The sequence below is a fragment of the Poromitra crassiceps genome (genome assembly GCF_964638095.1).
Source record: "Poromitra crassiceps genome assembly, contig: HAP1_SCAFFOLD_223, whole genome shotgun sequence".
In the NCBI taxonomy this organism is placed as follows: Eukaryota; Metazoa; Chordata; class Actinopteri; order Beryciformes; family Melamphaidae; genus Poromitra; species Poromitra crassiceps.
In genome coordinates, this window is record NW_028152168.1 from 194,504 (window position 1) to 213,541 (window position 19,038).

Sequence of the window (19,038 nt, forward strand, 5' to 3'; positions counted from 1 at the left end):
CATCTTCCATGATTGGAAGTTGGAAACCCTCATTAGTGTATCTAATCAGTTCATCCTTGAGTCCAAGTGGACATTTGAGACAAATTTATGGAATTCTGTCAAGGCGTTCCTGAGATATCGCATTAATGAGCATGAAATGAGCGGTCGTGAGGTCACAGTGACCTTGAACTTTGACCACCAAAATCTTATCAGTTCATTCTTGAGTATTTGAGTCCTTGAGAGCGACTTAAAGTCGACGTTTGAGGCAAATTCGAAGAAATTCCTTAAAGGCGTTCCTGAGATGTCGCGTTAAAGAGCATGAAAATGGGGTTCAAGGCCACAGTGACCTTGAACTTTGACCACCAAAATCTTATCAGTTCATCTTTGAGTCCAAGTCAATGTTTGAGGCAAATTTGCAAAAACGTTCTTCAGATATCACGTTAACGAACATCGGACGGACAGACAACCCAAATCCATAATGCCTCCGGCCTGGCTATCGCCGGTGGAGGCGTAAAAATAAATAACGGGGGGTTGCTTCCATACTGCTCACCACCAAGTCGCCACAAGACCTGAGATAGTGAAGCAACTGACAAGATTTTGGATTTGATCAGTATGAAAGAAAATGATGGTGAAATAAGATCAAAAGTAGCCAGACTGTCAAGCCAGCAGGTAACATTTCTGTCATTCTACATTCGTCACCGACTGTTGAATGTTTTCTAAGTGGTAAAATACATCTCTGAGGTCACAGTTAAACTCCATGACTATATCCAAGAGGATTAGGTTCACAGGTGAAAAAATTATTTGGGCTCTGACAATATCAGAATTCTGAGAATAAATCAGAACTCTGAAATTAATCCCAGAACTCTTCCCCCCCTTTTTACATTGATCATATTTATCATATTATGGGGATTTGCTGCAACTTAGCTTATCAGTGCAAAACACGACAGGAAAAATATTTTCAAGGCAACATTTTTTTATTGGCAAATGCTTGAAATAAAGTTGTAGCAATGCGCCTATTTACAAACCCTCCAGACAGTGACGATGTCAGAAAGCCTAAAGAAAACATTTCGTAATAAGGACTGATTATATGATCGTTTATACGCACACATTTCTTTTTTTTCCCTCCTTTTCTTTTTTCAAACATACACATACACTTATTTTCAGTTTTTGGTTTTGGAAACATCCTAAAGACACTTTTTTCTTTCTTTTTTAAATAAAACAGTACAATTATATCTATTGTGTAAAATCAATATACATTTATAAAAAAAAAAGAAAATAACATGCAAGGTTTGTATTCACAACCCTTTCTGTATCTATAAAGTCTTATTAAACAAAAGGCAGACAAGAAACATACACAGAGAGCAGTGCCCTAAAAGAGTGGAGCAGATACAAAAAGAATAATAATGTTGTATAGATACAGTAATTAAACTCCTACAAAACTTCAATGCCAAGTTGTTTCTTATATTTGTATTAATTTAATATATGTGCAAAAGAAGCTCATTCGTTTCCTACATGAAATATCTTATTTAATATCCCTAATGCTCAACTCTATGCTACGATAACACGCACGCTGCAATCTTACAAGCTCGCCATCGTGTCGCAGGAGGGGGTTGGGGAGGGGGTTATCGCCCTAACAGGAGACGCACACCGGGAATACAAGTCAAGTGCAGTGCTCTTTTGCCCCAGATTAAAAACACACTGACTGATTCATTTGACATAAAATAATAATAATAATAATAATAATAATAATAATAATAATAATAATAAGTTTGCCAAGCTGCATAAACTTTGTTTTAAATTTGAAATATAAATCAAGATATCTTTTTGAGTGTGTGGATTTCCCTTTTTGGCGGGGTTCTTGAATTAAGCCAAATTTACGCATTAGTAGGATTTGATAACTGCCTTTGTCAAATATAAAACAGGATCATTTTCATTGGCTTTTCGCTGCACCGCCTAAGCGTGCCAAAAGAAGAAGAAAAAAACGTCCCGGTAAGCGTGCCTAAACAAAGCCACCTTCTAATACAGTTGCTTGTTAACCCCGTGTTGACCTCCTGGGGCATCGACCTCCCCTCCTCTCCTGCCGATCCTAAACAAGCCGCTCGCTCTCAAGGTCAAACGCTCCGCTCTTTCCCTGGATGTGGCGTTTCGGTTCAACTCCAGAGGACTGTGGCTGGATTAGCCCTGCAGGAAGGCTGAGAAGAAGCCAGTTCATTTTGCGTTGAACCGTCCGGACTGAGCGCATCCCTTGTGTCTCCATTCAAACACGACCTGCCTAACATCTACACGATGAGCCGTTTAAATCCGCTTCACCTGATTGGTTGTTTATGAGACGATAAAGATGGGCGAATGAGGTTTGAGTGTGGGTGTGGGAGGGGCTTGGGCAGTGGGACCGACGGGTGAACTGTGACACTACAGATGTGCTGTGCTTTTTACGGGGACAGAGACACACACAAACATGGGTCAATGCTCTGAAGAGAGAGAGACCCGCTGAGGCCCTGAACAAGAACTTTAACTTGCCGGCCCACGGCCAGACTTTAGCAGCGTGTGGCTAGTGATGTTAGCTAACTTCCCTTTCCTCGACAGAGTACTGTTATTAGTAGCTACAGTCGCTGTTATCAAGGGAGGGAGTGGTGCAGTGTACAAGAAAGTGTGACAGACAATATGAATAGTGCTACTGCTCTTATGTATAATTGTCTTTCGTGGTGCGCCGGCGATCTACTAACTAGGTGGTTAAGTGGATAGATAAGAGTATTGCACATGTGAGATTGCTGTAAATGTTTCCAAATCTACACGAATAGAACAGTAAATTAAACGCCCAAAAATGTCAGCTCAGTGGTAGCCAGTAGTGAGTTGGCAAGTTTGAGCTTCAGGTGAACTCAAACTGAATTCAAACAAACTCAGAACCAGATATATGACACAAGCTAAACTACATCAAATATCTCAAACAAGAAACAATTGAAAACAAAAAAAAAAGAGTAAAAAACCTCCCATTAAAATCAAACGAACACCGATCACCAAAACTCTAAAGCTTCTAGCTTGTTTTGCTGTTGTTGCCATGACAGAGCTAAAAACGCAGCAAATGACATGGATAGTTATGAACCTAACTGTGCTGTGCTGCTGTCTGCGTACATATGGGAGGTTAGAACACCAAGCAGTATCGATGGCCTTATCAGGCCAAGCTTCAAATTACATCATCAACTGCGACTCCGGCTTGCGAGCGACCGCCTGGTTTCAAGTTGAGCCTGGAGGAGAATTCTATTTTATTTTGTATTTCGGGGTTTAGGGGGGTGACACGTCGATCGATAGCGCTGTTGGTGGAACATCACAACCACCTTCTAAACTCACTGGTCAGAACAGAGACAGCAGTCACTCTGAACATGGGAGCAAAGGAACAAGAGGGAACATAGAACTATTAGAAAGGATCGTGTTGTGTCTCCGAGGCGGGGAAGAAGAGGCGCAGGTTGTTTTGTAGCTCGTGTACTTACTGACCGATATGAGGAGGGCGTTCGACTACAACAGAGTGATAGAGAGAGGGAGAGAGAAAGAGAGATAGAGACGGGGGGGGGGGATCTGTCACAGAGTCTTATCTGTGTGACAGGGTGCTACGTGGATCCTGGAGGTTTGGAGGTTTCAGGTGGCCGTCTCCTCTCCCGCTCCCTCCCAGCACCTCAACATGTCCTCCTGCCTCTCCTCTCCCGCTCCCTCCCAGCACCTCAACATGTCCTCCTGCCTCGCCTCCTCTGTCCTCTCTAGCAGCCGAAGGTCTCCTGCGAGGCGTAGAGCATGTAGAGGAAGCCGTCCTCGTCCCGCTCCTGCTCGTAGATCTGGGAGATGGAGGTGGACACGGACACCATGCTGTGCTGGTTGACCAGCAGGAAGAAGGCCTGCGTGGGGTTCAGCTGCAGACGACGCCTGGGGGGGTGGAGGACATTCAGCAGTTACTATTTGTTCCAGGAGCAAAACTTTGCGTTATTTATTCACATTTAGGCCGACTTGCAAAGCACTTTGGCTTCACTGGTGGCGGGTGATGACAACACATCGAGAGGCATACAAATAAACGAAGGCAGATGGACGGACACAGACACACACTTCTCCATAAACTTACACAGCAGCTAGGTTCCATCAAAGACCTATACATAGATGGTCATTTTGCATCTTTTGATCTACTGGAGAGGAAATTTGAGTCGCTTGGCACGAACTGGCTCAGATTCCTGCAAATCAGAAATTATGTCCGTTCCAAGATTTACACCTTTGAAGCGCTCCCAAATGAACGTGCTTTTTTCGATGTATTGCTGAGCCCTCCTCACTCCAAGCATCTTATCTCTAGATTTGTATGTTGGACAACTGCAACACGGCCTCTACTGAGAGGATTAGAGAAGCATGGCAGGGGGAACTTGGTATTAATTTATCTGACATCATATGGGAAATGAGTCTGTTTGTGGTACAACTCTGCTCAGTTAATAGCAGACACCAGCTGATCCAATTTAATGTCGCTCACCGTCTTCACTACTCCAAGCATAAACTACACAGGATGTTCCCGTCTGTCTCACCACTGTGTGACAGGTGTCAGAGGGCACCGGAGGTGAGGTGGAGACTGAGGGGTTGGGACTGGGAGTGACTTCAAACTCTAACAGGTGGAGAGTTTTGGTTTGAAAACAGACAGAGAGAGTGAGTTGCATCTGGTTTGAAGTATTTGTCGACCATATCAACCCCCACAGATATATATCATGGTTGGTTTGTGCTATAGGACAAGAACATGCTGATCTCACTGGAGGTGCTGTGCTCCTCTACTCTCTCCTTCCTTCAGGAGTGACGCAGTGGTCAGGCCTGTAAACAAACTGGTCAACAGCAGCCTGAGAAACGAGACTCTCACAAGGTGTCTGAGTAAGGCTGACACACACACACACACACACACACACACACACACACACACACACACACACACACACACACACACACACACACACACACACACACACGCTCTCTTGTTACATAGAAAAATAGCAGCACACACGCATGCGCACAGACAATTCCAAATATATACACATACCAAACAGACACCTCAAATGAACTTAACCAATACACTGTTACCTCATTTAGCAACCAATCACAACCCATGTACCAATATACTGAGCAGTAACACACGTGTGTGTGTGTGTGTGTGTGTGTGTGTGTGTGTGTGTGTGTGTGTGTGTGTGTGTGTGTGTGTGTTAGGGATGTCGATAGTATTGAAAAGTATCAATACTGAAAATTTGAATCGGATACAATACTCATTTGCAACAGTTTTGATACAATCAGTGCTTTCTTTTAATGAAAATTGGCGGGTATCTGTTGCTTCAACAAGCTAAACGTGTTCTGATGGCTAGAGCAGCAGGGCTAATCTGCTGTCTAAATTCAATGTTTGATCAGACCTAGATTATGGAGAAGTGCGCGTCTGTCCATCCATCTGTCTAACTTTATTTTTATGCCTCTTTATGTGTTGTCATCCCCTTCCCGTGGTATCGAAAATGGTATCGAGTAGCGATATTTTCCTGGGTATCGGTATCGAAGTAGAAATTATAGTATCGTGACATCCCTATCAGGGATGGGCATTTTAAGTAATTTCAATATCCGAGTACTCTCCTATTATGAACAAGTAATCGGGACGGACATAACAGTTGACAGACATAACGCAGGGCGGGCTCATTCCGAATGTAAACCAATGTGAGATCAGTTAGGCAGAGAAAAGCAGTTGTATTTGATTGGGGGGGGGGGGGGGGGGGGGGGGGGTTTACCTGATGATCTTGACCAGCTCACTCATGTTGACATGGTCAGGCACCAGGAACTTGGTCTTGTCCAGAACGGGCAGCTGCTTCTCTCCCTTATACCTCTCAATGATCACCTGCCGGCACAGCAGCAACAGTCAATCTGTAGCCCACGTTGCTCAACACCTTTGGTAGACATCTGTCATCATTGATTGTCAAATATTAAAATTGTTCAATGACTTTTATATCAAATTTCCCAAATGATACATTAACCTTTGCGGTGGATATACGAGGCAGCGTGCACACACACACACCTCTCTACATTATACTTCTACTGTATCTCACACACATCGTTACGCTACACTCATCACATGCACAAGACACTCAATAAACTAGGCAAGCATGTGCACAAGTACAAGTACTGTACATGCACAGTGCACCCACACACAGATTCTTAAGGGGGGAGATGGATCACCAGTTGAGTGTGAAAATAATGGCATAATATATCATTAATATAATATAATAATATATAATTATGTATTGTTGTTGTGGGAGGAAGGTGTGTTGTGTTCAAATCTATCTCAAATCTCTAAATATGTGAACGAGCTGCAGCGGCTTACCGGGATCTTGTTGGGATGCTGCTCACGGATTTGCTGGACCTCTTTGCAGCGGTCAGCTGCAGGTAACAAACACAGGCAGACAATAAATAATAATAATAATAATAATAATTTATAATAATCCATAAACATCAGGCCTCAAGTCACAGAGACTGCACCAGTTTAGGGAGGGGTGTGTGTCTGTGCAAACTGTCTGTGTGTTTTCTGGTGTTGGGTATATGGTTATTCTCTGGTGTTGGGTATGGTTATTTTCTGGTGTTGGTTGTGATTATTATTTTCTGGTGTTGGGTATGGTTACTAGGTTAGGTTAGGCTACTGGCAGTCACAAATGGAAACTTAATAACAAAATATAATCTTTCTCCTAAACCGCAACAAGCAAGCGCCCAAGTCCAGAAAAGGCTGGACTCACAGAAAAGAGTAATGTCCCGCACCGTCTCCGCCCCTACCTGCCACTCAGAAGAAAACATTTAGGTCTGAGGAGTGTGCAGTTTACTGACATCACGTTACAGGATTTCTGGGTAATGAAGTCCTTAAGATTTGCCTAATCTCTGCTGGCACTTGGGACGCGCCAAAGTGCAAAGTTCCCTGGTGTCGCTTTGAACACAGATTTCAAAAGCATCCTTTAATTACCTCAACACTTGAAAACCATTCAAGCATAACCCTCTCATTTATGAGACGTGCATTTAATCTGTTCAATTTTTACAGGATTATTTAATCTGCTCAATCTTTACAGGATTATTGATCTGCTCAATCTTTACAGGATTATTGATCTGCTCAATCTTTACAGGATTATTTAATCTGCTCAATCTTTACAAGATTATTTCATCTGCTCAATCTTTACAGGATTATTTCATCTGTTCAATCTTTACGGGATTATTTCATCTGTTCAATCTTTACAGGATTATTTCATCTGCTAAATCTTTACAGGATTATTTCGTCTGTTCAATCTTTACAGGATTATTTCATCACACTCTGTCCTTTCGTTTTCTTTGTAAAGCACTTTGTTACAAGCATCTTTTGTACGCTGTGCTTTATAAATAAACATTTATTTTGGTCCTTTGTGTGTGTATGTGGTAACTCCATTTACATGTTGAATAACTTTGCATATCATTTGTACGTGCACGTCTCCATTTTTCTGCAGTGTCTCTTTTCTGTTCAGTACCTGCTTCAAGCTTGTGATGTTTTGACCTCGTCGCTGTCTGGTTTAACAACCTCCCCTTCACCCTGTCTGGTTTAACAACATACCCTACACCTGGGCGGACAGGGTCCAAAGCTCAGATGGTGTCAAAGTAACACCCGTGAACTGTAAATGGTTCTTTTGTTTAGTTGTTGGGCTATTTCCATTTCCTTGGTTATGTAAGATGGACAATGCTCCAGCTCTGTCGCTTGAAAAATATAGGTCTATAAATAAAAACAAAAACAAAGGTAGGCCACTATACTGACCCACAGTCTGGAAGCTATTAATCACATATTACTGTCTTGCTCTTAACTCATTCACCGCCAATGACGTCTTTGACGTGTTATCAGCAATGGCCTTCCCCGCCAAGGACGTGTTTGACGTGTTTTTGTTTTTATTGGTGCAGCGCCTGCAGCAAACACTTGCCCAGCCTGTCACACAGACACAGGTCCCTGCCTTCAAAGGGTAGCCGACAGCACGCGATCAAACACATACCGCAGCTGTTGTTTTGAAATTGAGCAGGAGGAAAAGCAGAGAACGGGTAACGCTTCCTTGTGCAGACAGGAGAAACGCCGAGCTGGAGTCGCCTTCCTCTGTGCCAGCCAGGAGAAAACGGGAGAAAGTAATCAAGAGATGTGTTTGATCATCGGAGGAATGAGGAAATGATCGATCAGTTTGCGAGGGCGGTGAGGACGTGTTGAATAGCCGAGGGGAAAACGGGAACGATCATAGATATGACAGGGAGACATGGACGAGGACGGTGTACCAGAACAAATCAAAATAAACACAGGAACAGCTAGGCAGCAGCGGGCAGAAGGCACTCACAGCAGCCCGCTGTCCTTCCAGTTGGTTCATGAAATCGCTGGGCTGCTCGCCCTCCAGTGTTGCTCCTGGCCAATCCCAGCGCCACAGGGCGTGGTTATTGCTTATCCTATGTTGGGTTAGAAATCTAAAAGGGGGATCGTGTGTGTGTGTGTGTGTGTGTGTGTGTGTGTGTGTGTGTGTGTGTGTGTGTGTGTGTGTGTGTGTGTGTGTGTGTGTGTGTGTGTGTGTGTCTGTCTGTCTGTCGGTGTGTCTGTCGGTGTGTCTGTCTGTCTGTCTGTCTGTCTGTCTGCACACTCACACCGAGTAAACTGTATGTAAAAAAAAAGCACTTCATGTGTGTATATATATATATATATATATTTTTTTTTTTGTCATTTGTGTCCTAACGAATAATATTTACATGTCTGATGTCAATACAGTTCAAAATAAAAGAATTGAGAGTGAGTTATGCCTGAGATTGTGCCCTTTTACAAAAATGCTTTTTTCTCCCTTTTCTCTTTCCAGACAGGCTTTTTTGGTGAACATGGGGTGTATAAAAAGGGTTATAAGTAGAGTACAGAACATGCTAAAAGCTAACTTTCTTTTTGGGGGTGAAAGTAGAGACTTAGATCTTCATTTCGAGGTATTGGACATCACTGTAGTCCTAGTACAGAATTTACTGTGGGTCTTGAAAGATGACCAAACATTATGGAAATACTTGGCCTGTGCCAAAAATGCCAGTCAGATATTGGCAGTGAATGAGTTAACTCCCTTCCTTGGCATCAAAATAGCTCTCAGTCACAGCAACAGCTAGTCTCTAAAAAGAAGAAGATGTAGGCCTCTCTGTGCTGTCCAGGCTTTGAAAACAGGGAATTTTAAACCATTTCAGGCAAAATGAGAACATAAGTCTCTCAAGCTGTGTGGCACATTTGGTGAAAAACACGTTACTCTTGGAATGTATATAATCAGCATCAACAAGCTCTTGGTTTGTGGGACTCTCTTGTGCATCTGCTGAACCCTGTCATTGGCCTGCTTGACCCAGGTTCAGGCTTGTTGCAGTGCGGGCCAGGGAATGACGGACACACAGGGATCCACTGCTCTAAAGCTATCAGTGAGCTAACATCTGCTCACTCTCAGCTCAAGCAAGGGCTTGGAGCTGTATATAAGACCTGAGTAATGGGTGTCAGTGTATCAGAGTATATAAGACCTGAGTAATGTGTCATAGGCATTGTGACATCGGTGATGTCATGAGAGCAATTGTGATGTCATCAGTGATGCGATCATGCGAAGTTGTGACATCATAATGTGATGTCATAAGAGCAAGTGAGCCCGCTCAGCGGGCAAGCTGCAGGGCGGGCAAGGGAGCAAGTGCCCCAGCACAGCGGTCAAGCTGCAGGGCAGGCGAGGCCGAGCTGCAAGGCCAGCTGGGCGCGCTGCAGGGCGGGCGAGGCCGCGCAGCGGGTGAGCCTAGGAATCGAGCACGTGCGCAAGATGCCTAGTATATAATCATCATCATGGTGGCCCAATGGTTAGAGAAGCGAGCTTGTGAAGCCACGTAGCGGCCGAGCTGCGTTTGCAAGCCCGCACAGCGGGCAAGCTGCAGGGCGGGCGAGGCCACGCAGCGGGCGAGCCTAGGAATATATATGGGAGTAATGTGTGTCAGTGTATCAGAGTGCACCAACAAACCAAATCAAGCAGGGTTGGCAGACTACAGCCACAAGCCAAAGATAGGCCAGCCAATCACTGTGAAGCATTGTCCCTTATAAGCAAGCAAACGGTGCTATTCTGTGGTGATCGGGTCACTTTACCAACAGATTAAACTAAATAAATCAACTCTGAAAGGGGAACGTTTGTTTTTATGGCCCCACACTGGCACATTTCTGTGTTTTTGGTCAGATTATGCAATAGACTGATTCTTGGCTCCTCCCTTCTCAACACAGGACTGTCTGTCATTAAGCATCAAATTACAACATAATTCACTGAACACGTGTACTGGGATAATGTGTCAGCACAAGTTGTTTTCCTTTTAGCTAACGTGCTAGCTAACAAGAAACGTTAACCAATCCTGATGCAGTCAGCGAGCTAAATGCGTGTAATCACAGGCCCTGGTACTGTAGCTACAGGGCTTGCTAAGCTAAAGTGATAGTGACCTAAATGGCCTTTTAACATTAGCAGTAAACAGGGTAGAAGAGGCCTGGCGCGTCCATTAACGTTAACAGTGGGAATAACGACGTTACTGACAATATTTTTTCACCCCTAACGTTACTGCATAGAATTCCATCAAAAAGCTACACAAGTTAAGACACTCTTAACTGGAACATAATCTTAAGCATCTTTCAAGTCTGAAATATTGACGATTTTAGCCATAAAATTGCGTTTTCAACCGCTGCCAAAGGCTGTAACGTTAACGTAATAACGCTATTACAAGGTGAATATCGTGTCAACAACAGACCAGATGAGCTAGGTCGCTAACGCGTTAGCAGGCCAGCTAGCTAGCTAGCTTCGCTGTTACCGATTTCAGTTAGTTACTTACCAAATGTCCTCCTTTGTTTGAAAGGTCTGTCGGATGGCATCTCTGTGGCTGCTACTACACTATTATAATAATAATAATAAGCGGATAAATATACAGTACAGCTGCTGCCAAAGGAAGTTGCTCCAGAAGAAAGCCAGTGGGTTCAGCTGGGTGTTATTCGTCTCTCCAGTCTGTTCTGAAGCTTCGGACAAACAAAGCGAGTTAACCAAGGCGCTGACGTCATCCTCCGGGGTAAAGGAGACTTCCACCAGCTCGTTTCATAAGCAGCTGGATGCAGATGTCAAGTCACCACTGTCAGGAAGGACATCTTTTATTACCATATAATACTAATCTAATATAAATATGATGTGTTTTCATTTCTTTAAGGGACAATCCCATTGGCCATGGGATTGTCCAATGTAACATTGGTTAGCGTGTTCGACTCATGGACATAAGGGTTATAATATATATCTTATATGTCCATGAGTCGAACACGCTAACCAGTCGTCCAAGGAGACTGTCGCATTCAGTTTTCTTTCAGACAGATGTAGAATAGTTTTAGGGGGGGTGCATAGACATTTTTGTATGTGATTGGATGCCTTATGATGCCAACCAGACTTTGTACTGTAGTTTACCAAACTGTTTATTTAACTCGTACATTACTGTATCACTGGGGAGAAGAAGCGTTTGTAGTAGCTGCACAAGTCCACTTTCATCCCAGATGTATCAATCCTGTGTCATTTCCCTTCTCTGCATTTTTTTCTCCAAACAATAATTTCGTTTGCAATTATGTTCAGTTCCTGTATAGCGCCTGTAGTAGACTACTACTACTACACCAAGATCAGTGGAGACTTCCCAATGTAGCCTAAATACATTTCAGCCTTTTCTGAAACAAATATTAATGCAAATCATGGAGGGAAAACTTGTAAATACAAGACCACGTTTACAACAGAAGACATTTTCCACTTTTTTATTTGTGTCACACATAACCAACACAAACTATAATAATGATGGCTTGGCAGGAGCAGAGCAATGATGGTGGTGTGTAGTTTGCTGCTCACCAGAGAAAATACTGTACTTCAAACAACTATTGCTAACAAAACAATAAATAAAAACCCTAAATAAGTCTTCAAAAGTTCAGTTAAGATAAAACTGAAAAAAAAAGCACTGGACATCCTCCGACTTTACGATGTATATCTCTCTCTCTCTCTCTATGTGCAGACATGCATATTGCCTACACTGGTCCAGCGTTACAAGTCCTACTCCAGCCATAGGTAGTAGGTATTTCAGCAGGTATGCAAGTCTTCCATCCTGCTACATGTTAGACGCATGGTAGATAGAGGAGAAATGGAATGATAAAACATGAAATAAATCAACACCCTGTCAGTGAGGGACCAGATCTTCTCACTCCAATCAAATCACAAAATCTATTTCATCTACCTCTGAGTCTCACCTTGACTTTCTTGTACAGTAAGTGCGTAAGAGAGCGTCTGATCATTTGGAGCCTTTCATCGCGCAAAAAAGAAAAGGAAAACATTTTGGCTGTTTAAATATGAGAGACAGATAAAGACAGAAATGAGATGGGCAGCAGGCGCTTCCGTTTCAGTCTGAGGGGTTCTGAATGACGATCAAGAAATAGTCCTTATCTGTGAAGGAAAGGGCGGGAGAATTTAATCAGCTTTTCTAACTCCAGAGTTCACAGATCTTGTCAAGGAAAACTCAAGTCAGATGGATTATAATTGCTTCAAAATGATGACCAATATTCAATATATCACAATGCAAAAATATTAAAGTATGTATCGGGCGGCACAAAAAAATATCACAAGCTCTCCATCCAAATTGTATTATTTGAACTTTGTAATAACACCATAATAACACAAATATTTGTTTACATTCTAGCAGCCAATGCCATCGCTAGAAAGATTTGTGTCTCAGAAATAAACAACATACTTCTGCACAGTCAGACTTTGTCATCATTGAACTTGTATTTATTACATTGTATTGTGGTTGTATAGAATCGTGGACCCAAGATCGCGTATCAAAACATAATGGTGAGATGAGCACATTGTCCCATTCCTATTAGTTTATAATCAGATTATCAATAGACACAGTGTGACCGTAAAAAGCTGCTTGCAGAAGATAGTAATGCAGAGGCTACAAACTGGACTTGCAAATAAAATAATTCTGATTCTGATGAACAATCAACATCAATACTGTGCTAGCCAAATACAAGTAAATACAGTAGTGACAAAGAACTAAGTATATGAAGTATAGAGAAAAGTGACTGATATGTGTGATTGAGTAATATGTGATTACTATAACGAAATACATTTCAAGCGCACACAGAATCTGCTGCTCTTATAGTATCTCCATTCTAACGGACTGAACTGATCAAACGATTGCTTTGTGAGTGGGTGGAACAACAGAACAAAATATGACTGAGATCATCTAAATGAGGAGTGTATTTTGAATGGAAAATATAACCTACAGGTATAGGAGCTCGAAGTCAAACTACCACCGGCAACGTTCTGTTCTCCTTTACGCAGGAAACGCCATGCCAAACTGCATTTAAAAATCGCAATCCATACTTGAAAAGTAACACACGAACACGTCGTAGGACAATGTCTAAGATATTTTATAAATCAATCAAAACAATTATTTGATTCGGCATAAATCCAACAAACCAAACAAACGGAGTATTTTAATACAATTTCAACTTGTTTACATCCACGTCCTGTACCGCTCGCTGCAGCTACCCATAGGTAGGTATACCCTTCAACATGGCGCTTCGGTGAGGTCAGTGACAACATGAAAAGCAGAAGTACTCTTGTTGATTGATTTCTGCTTTTGGCTGATGAGCCTATCTGAGCTTCATCACTCTCCTCCCACGTCATACGACTCTGAGGTCTATCTGAGCTTCATCACTCTCCTCCCACATCATACGACTCTGAGGTCTATCTGAGCTTCATCACTCTCCTCCCACGTCATACGACTCTGAGACCTACAGTATCTGAGCTTCATCACTCTCCTCCCACGTCATACGACTCTGAGACCTATCTGAGCTTCATCACTCTCCTCCCACATCATACGACTCTGAGACCTACAGTATCTGAGCTTCATCACTCTCCTCTCACGTCATACAGCTCTGAGGTCTATCTGAGCAGATCACTCTCCTCTCACGTCATACGACTCTGAGGTCTATCTGAGCTTCATCACTCTCCTCTCACGTCATACGACTCTGAGACCTATCTCGGCTTCATCACTCTCCTCTCACGTCATACGACTCTGAGGTCTATCTGAGCTTCATCACTCTCCTCCCACATCATACGACTCTGAGGTCTATCTGAGCTTCATCACTCTCCTCCCACATCATACGACTCTGAGACCTATCTGAGCTTCATCACTCTCCTCTCACATCATACGACTCTGAGACCTATCTGAGCTTCATCACTCTCCTCTCACGTCATACGACTCTGAGACCTATCTGAGCTTCATCACTCTCCTCCCACGTCATACGACTCTGAGACCTATCTGAGCTTCATCACTCTCCTCTCACGTCATACGACTCTGAGACCTATCTGAGCTTCATCACTCTCCTCTCACATCATACGACTCTGAGAACTATCTGAGCTTCATCACTCTCCTCTCACGTCATACGACTCTGAGACCTATCTGAGCTTCATCACTCTCCTCTCACATCATACGACTCTGAGACCTATCTGAGCTTCATCACTCTCCTCTCACGTCATACGACTCTGAGACCTATCTGAGCTTCATCACTCTCCTCTCACATCATACGACTCTGAGACCTATCTGAGCTTCATCACTCTCCTCTCACGTCATACGACTCTGAGACCTATCTGAGCTTCATCACTCTCCTCTCACATCATACGACTCTGAGACCTATCTGAGCTTCATCACTCTCCTCTCACGTCATACGACTCTGAGACCTATCTGAGCTTCATCACTCTCCTCTCACGTCATACGACTCTGAGACCTATCTGAGCTTCATCACTCTCCTCTCACGTCATACGACTCTGAGACCTATCTGAGCAGATCACTCTCCTCCCACATCATACGACTCTGAGACCTATCTGAGCTTCATCACTCTCCTCCCACGTCATACAGCTCTGAGGGAGAAAACCTCAAATAACTGAAAATCTCATTACTCCTGATTGATTTCCCCAAACAAGATGAAAGAGGATTTTCCCATCTCACATCTGAAGAGATCACTTAGCCCTTCACTCTGGCTGGATTATTGAATCCATTTTTGGTTTAGTCTATAAAATGCCAGAAGCAATGATAAATGCCCATCACAAGTTTCAGAGCCCAAAGCGATACTTAATATGGTCTACTTAGACTGAACAGCAGCCACATTTTTATTTGATAAATGACTAAAATGACGATTATCAAAATTATAATAAATTTTCTGGCGATGGCCTAATGTTCTATTAAGACTAATCATTTCCGCACTAGAAGACACTTTACTCAAAAGTTATCTACAAAGAGACACAAAATATTATGCATGACATTGGTTGTGGCTCTGGATTTTCCCCAATGCCCCTTGGATGGGGAAAGAAAGTTTAGAAACCCATGAAAGTTTCATATAAAGGGAAAACTAAAAGAACAAAGAAATACTTAGTAATTGTAAGTATTAATGAATGAATGAATGAATGAATGAATGAATGAATGAATTAATTAATTAATAGTAATTGTCATGTCACCCTCTGGAAATGTAACACCCTCCTTTTCTCATTTATGTCCCATTCAGGAGTCTGGTGTCAGCGTTGGCTGATCCAGTGTCAGCATCCAAAATTAACTTGTTGCTCACCTGCCACTGGAAAACTACAAGATACGGGGATCTGTATAATATGTATGGGCATGGGTGGGTCTATTGATGTATAAAGTTATTAATCTACACTGTCACTAACAGACAAAAGTTTGGACACTCGCATTTTTATTTATTTGTACTATTTCCACATTTTAGAATAATAGTAAAGACATCAAAACTATGAAAGAATACAAATTGAATGATGCACTGTTAAACAAATCAAAACTTATCTTATATTTTAGATTATTTAAAGTAGCTGCCTTGATGGAAAAGCAAAGGCTTTGGAAGGAAATTCTATCATATCATCATTATTTTGTATTTTTCTAAGAAACCAATTTCATGCATTTTAGCATAAACCTTCAGATCAGATTGGCTTTAAGATGGTCTTGCTTGATACAAGCTGTGTTTGAGGGGATGCCCATAGTGTAAGACTTTGAAAACCCCTCAAGAGGACTACATACCCCTCAATCCACAGAAAGAAGACGGTAAATTTACCGGTTGCTTCACGTCGGGGTACTGCATCACCCTGTCAGGGTTTATTTGGCAATAATGACCGGCTCTCTGTAACAGCTGACCTTGTGGCAGTCGGCAAACCAGCTGATCATTAACGTTAGTCTGTTTACATGTTTCAGTCACTCTGTGCTGCTTCACATGTTGCTCTGATTGGTTGAGGCATCTTAGACAAAGAGTGTTGAACGCAAGACTCCACACTCTCGTGCTGTTGTTTTTGACACCATTTTGGCCTGAAAAAATGCCAATGGGACAACATCAGAACGTTCATCAGACCATGACAGCCAATCCATGGTAGTCTCCTCCAGACCAAAATGGTGGATTTGCTATGTGCTGTTGTTGCAATGGAACAATGTATTAGTGGTCACTCTTATCAGTGTAAGTTCTTTGTTTTGGACTGCGCCCGTTGGTAACACCCCCTGGAAAAAGAAAGTCAACAGAGATTCCACACCAATTTACATTTGCAAATGCAATGTGAATTGGTGTGGCGATGCCAGGCTAGTACTGAACACTTCCCCTGGTCTAAACAGCATCTCACCTGGAGCGATCATGATTTCGTTCTTCTTGGAGCGGATGCGGAGGAAGGTGAGGTCGTTCTGGGCGTCCATGTCTTGGATGGTGCTCCTCGCCTTTATCACCAGCTGGTGGATCAGTCCTGCGTACTGCACCGTGCTGGAGTTGTCCAGGGTCGTCTTGATGGGGATGCCTGGAGAGAGAGTTTAACTATGAAAACAGACACGTCACGGTTTCTGCAAGAGTGCCACGAAGAAATGTTGTGGTCACGTTTCCTTTTTTGTTCTTTGTGTGTTATGTGAACTACATCTTTCAACAGCCGAAGTTTAGCAGGTTTAAAGATGTTTTCCATATCTTCAATCTCTGGCAGAGCCATCGCCAAGGCTACGACAGAACACAGGCAGAACTTCTCAACAGAATCCATTTCAGAGAAAAACATGAGGACCTTCTTAATGAAGACTTGGCCCTCTTACATTCAAGAGTCAAAATAACTGACAACCAAAATATTTGGCATGACATTATCACTGATGACATCATCATCGTTATCCGTTCCTGATTGAATGAATGAATTATTAATGACTCAGCCCAAAAAGCTTTCTCTTGACCATGCGCTGCTGCGCATGTGGTAAAAAGAGTATGCACAGAGACAGACTGGGGGGGGGGGGGGGTAAATCAGATCTATGCTAGTTACTTGGACTGTTTACTGCTGCTGGTCGTCTCACGTCTTACGTCCAAAGAGCTAGGCCCTTTCTCAATAAGGGTTCTTGTGTGTTCTTGTGTCCCTGTGAAACGTCATCAGTCGCAGACTCGCAGCCCAAATACTGTTCCAATGCAAAGTTCACATTTTGCCAAGAACGCTTAAAATTCCCGGATGTGTTCTCGACATGCCCACTTTACCGAGGATGCTCTGGTTGGTGACTTGTGTCAACTTGGCAAGGCACCTATCCCAGCATTACTTTCGGCATAAGCGGAGGCAGATCGCAGCAGAGAAGACGCCATAAAGCTCCGGAAGTTTTTTTTTTTTTTTTTACAATATAAAGTTTTATTTCATCACTAAATTAATTTCTGATTACTTTTGATGCCTACAAGCAGGATAGTAGGTTTCAATACTTGCCACTTTACGAACATTTATGGCGAAAAATGGAGCAACAAAAAACGTCCAGAGTACAATTGGCTGCATATAGATCAGCTGAGCTTTTTATTTGTGTAGTACTGCAGGTGGCCTCTGCGCTGGTATTACGCAATACCCCCAAGACCGCATCGTCCCAAACTGCCAACAGCGTTATGTGTGCTTCTGACCTAGAGAGTTCATTCTTCCAAGAACGACTAGCAAGAACGTTCTCCCCAAGAACACAAGAACAATAATGCATTCTTAGTATTGAGAAAGGGCACTAGTTATTGCGAGACTGCTGGTAACGTTACTGGGTGGAGCCAGTTGGCTGGTAAACACAACAGCTAGTTATCATAAACAGTCAGAATACAGCTCAAATCACGTATGAAAATGCAACTGTTGAATTCCACATACAAAAAGGACGGTTATGGCCAATGTTAGTTACCTTCTGAATTGACAATTACGATTCCTTGCACTCCCTTCTGGCTCTGGATTCTCTTCAGAGATTCCTCCACTTCCGCCTGGTGAACGGTTAAGATGAGTTATCGTTTAGTTTCATGTGATGTGATTTAAAACATGACGAAGTTAAGTTACAAAACAACATGAAAACATCACTTTTACCGAATTACATCAAAGTATTAGCTAGCTAAGTTGATTAGCTACACTCAGAAAAGGCAACGCCCGACTAGCCACAAGAGTTAGCATTAGAAAGCTAGCTAACAGTTTATCGAAATATCTGTTATATGTAAATATTTCGCTGCAGTCATAATGCCAGTTGATTATTTAATAAGTGTGAGGCAGACGTCCATCCTACCATTTCAATTGTGAAATGTATGTCAAAAAAGGTCTCTGAGCTCAGCAAAAATAAAACTTAGCCGTCTTGTTTTGTTGCTAGCTACGGATAAATACTTCCGGGTTAAAAAGCTGCTTCCAATGTTGCGTTCGCGTCCCGTGGGAAAGATGGGAGTGTTGCGCAGATCGAGGCAAGCTCGCAAACCACCGGACAGAATGGATGTGTGATGGACAGTTGTTAGAAAAAAAGAAAAGAAAAATGCACTGTCTATATGCCATGTTTTCCAGGTGTTATTTAGTAAACTGTGATTGAGTTTGCACAGGTTTTGTTTTGCACTGAATCGGAGAAAAAGAAAAGAAAAAGAGACGCGGTTAAGTTAAGTCACCACTGTGATTGTTTTTGCTCATTTTGTATGCGGGAAGATGTTTGGAATTTAAAGGGGGAGAA

At 42.6% G+C, this 19,038-nt stretch overlaps 2 protein-coding genes across 3 annotated transcripts; both read right to left on the reverse strand.

Annotated features, from left to right (window-relative positions):
* Positions 1–961: 961 nt before the first annotated feature.
* LOC310770763 (microtubule-associated protein 1 light chain 3 alpha) lies at positions 962–11,007 on the reverse strand. 2 transcript variants are annotated; one of them, XM_083663476.1, is made up of 5 exons: positions 10,855–11,007; positions 6,344–6,399; positions 5,754–5,860; positions 3,692–3,891; positions 962–3,646 (listed from the first exon to the last, which is right to left on the reverse strand). In XM_083663476.1, exons 1-4 carry the CDS (start codon positions 10,892–10,894, stop codon positions 3,729–3,731), a joined length of 366 nt encoding a protein of 121 aa, XP_083519602.1. In that variant the 5' UTR covers positions 10,895–11,007; the 3' UTR covers positions 962–3,646; positions 3,692–3,728. The 2 variants fall into 2 exon arrangements, with proteins under 2 accessions (XP_083519602.1, XP_083519601.1); XM_083663475.1 differs by having other exon boundaries at positions 962–3,891.
* A 780-nt stretch (positions 11,008–11,787) lies between these two features.
* LOC310770758 (dynein light chain roadblock-type 1-like) lies at positions 11,788–18,725 on the reverse strand. Its single transcript, XM_083663470.1, has 4 exons — positions 18,613–18,725; positions 18,244–18,319; positions 16,713–16,880; positions 11,788–12,479 (listed from the first exon to the last, which is right to left on the reverse strand). The coding sequence occupies exons 1-4, from the start codon at positions 18,613–18,615 to the stop codon at positions 12,436–12,438; spliced, it is 291 nt and encodes a 96-aa protein (XP_083519596.1). The 5' UTR covers positions 18,616–18,725; the 3' UTR covers positions 11,788–12,435.
* Positions 18,726–19,038: the final 313 nt, after the last annotated feature.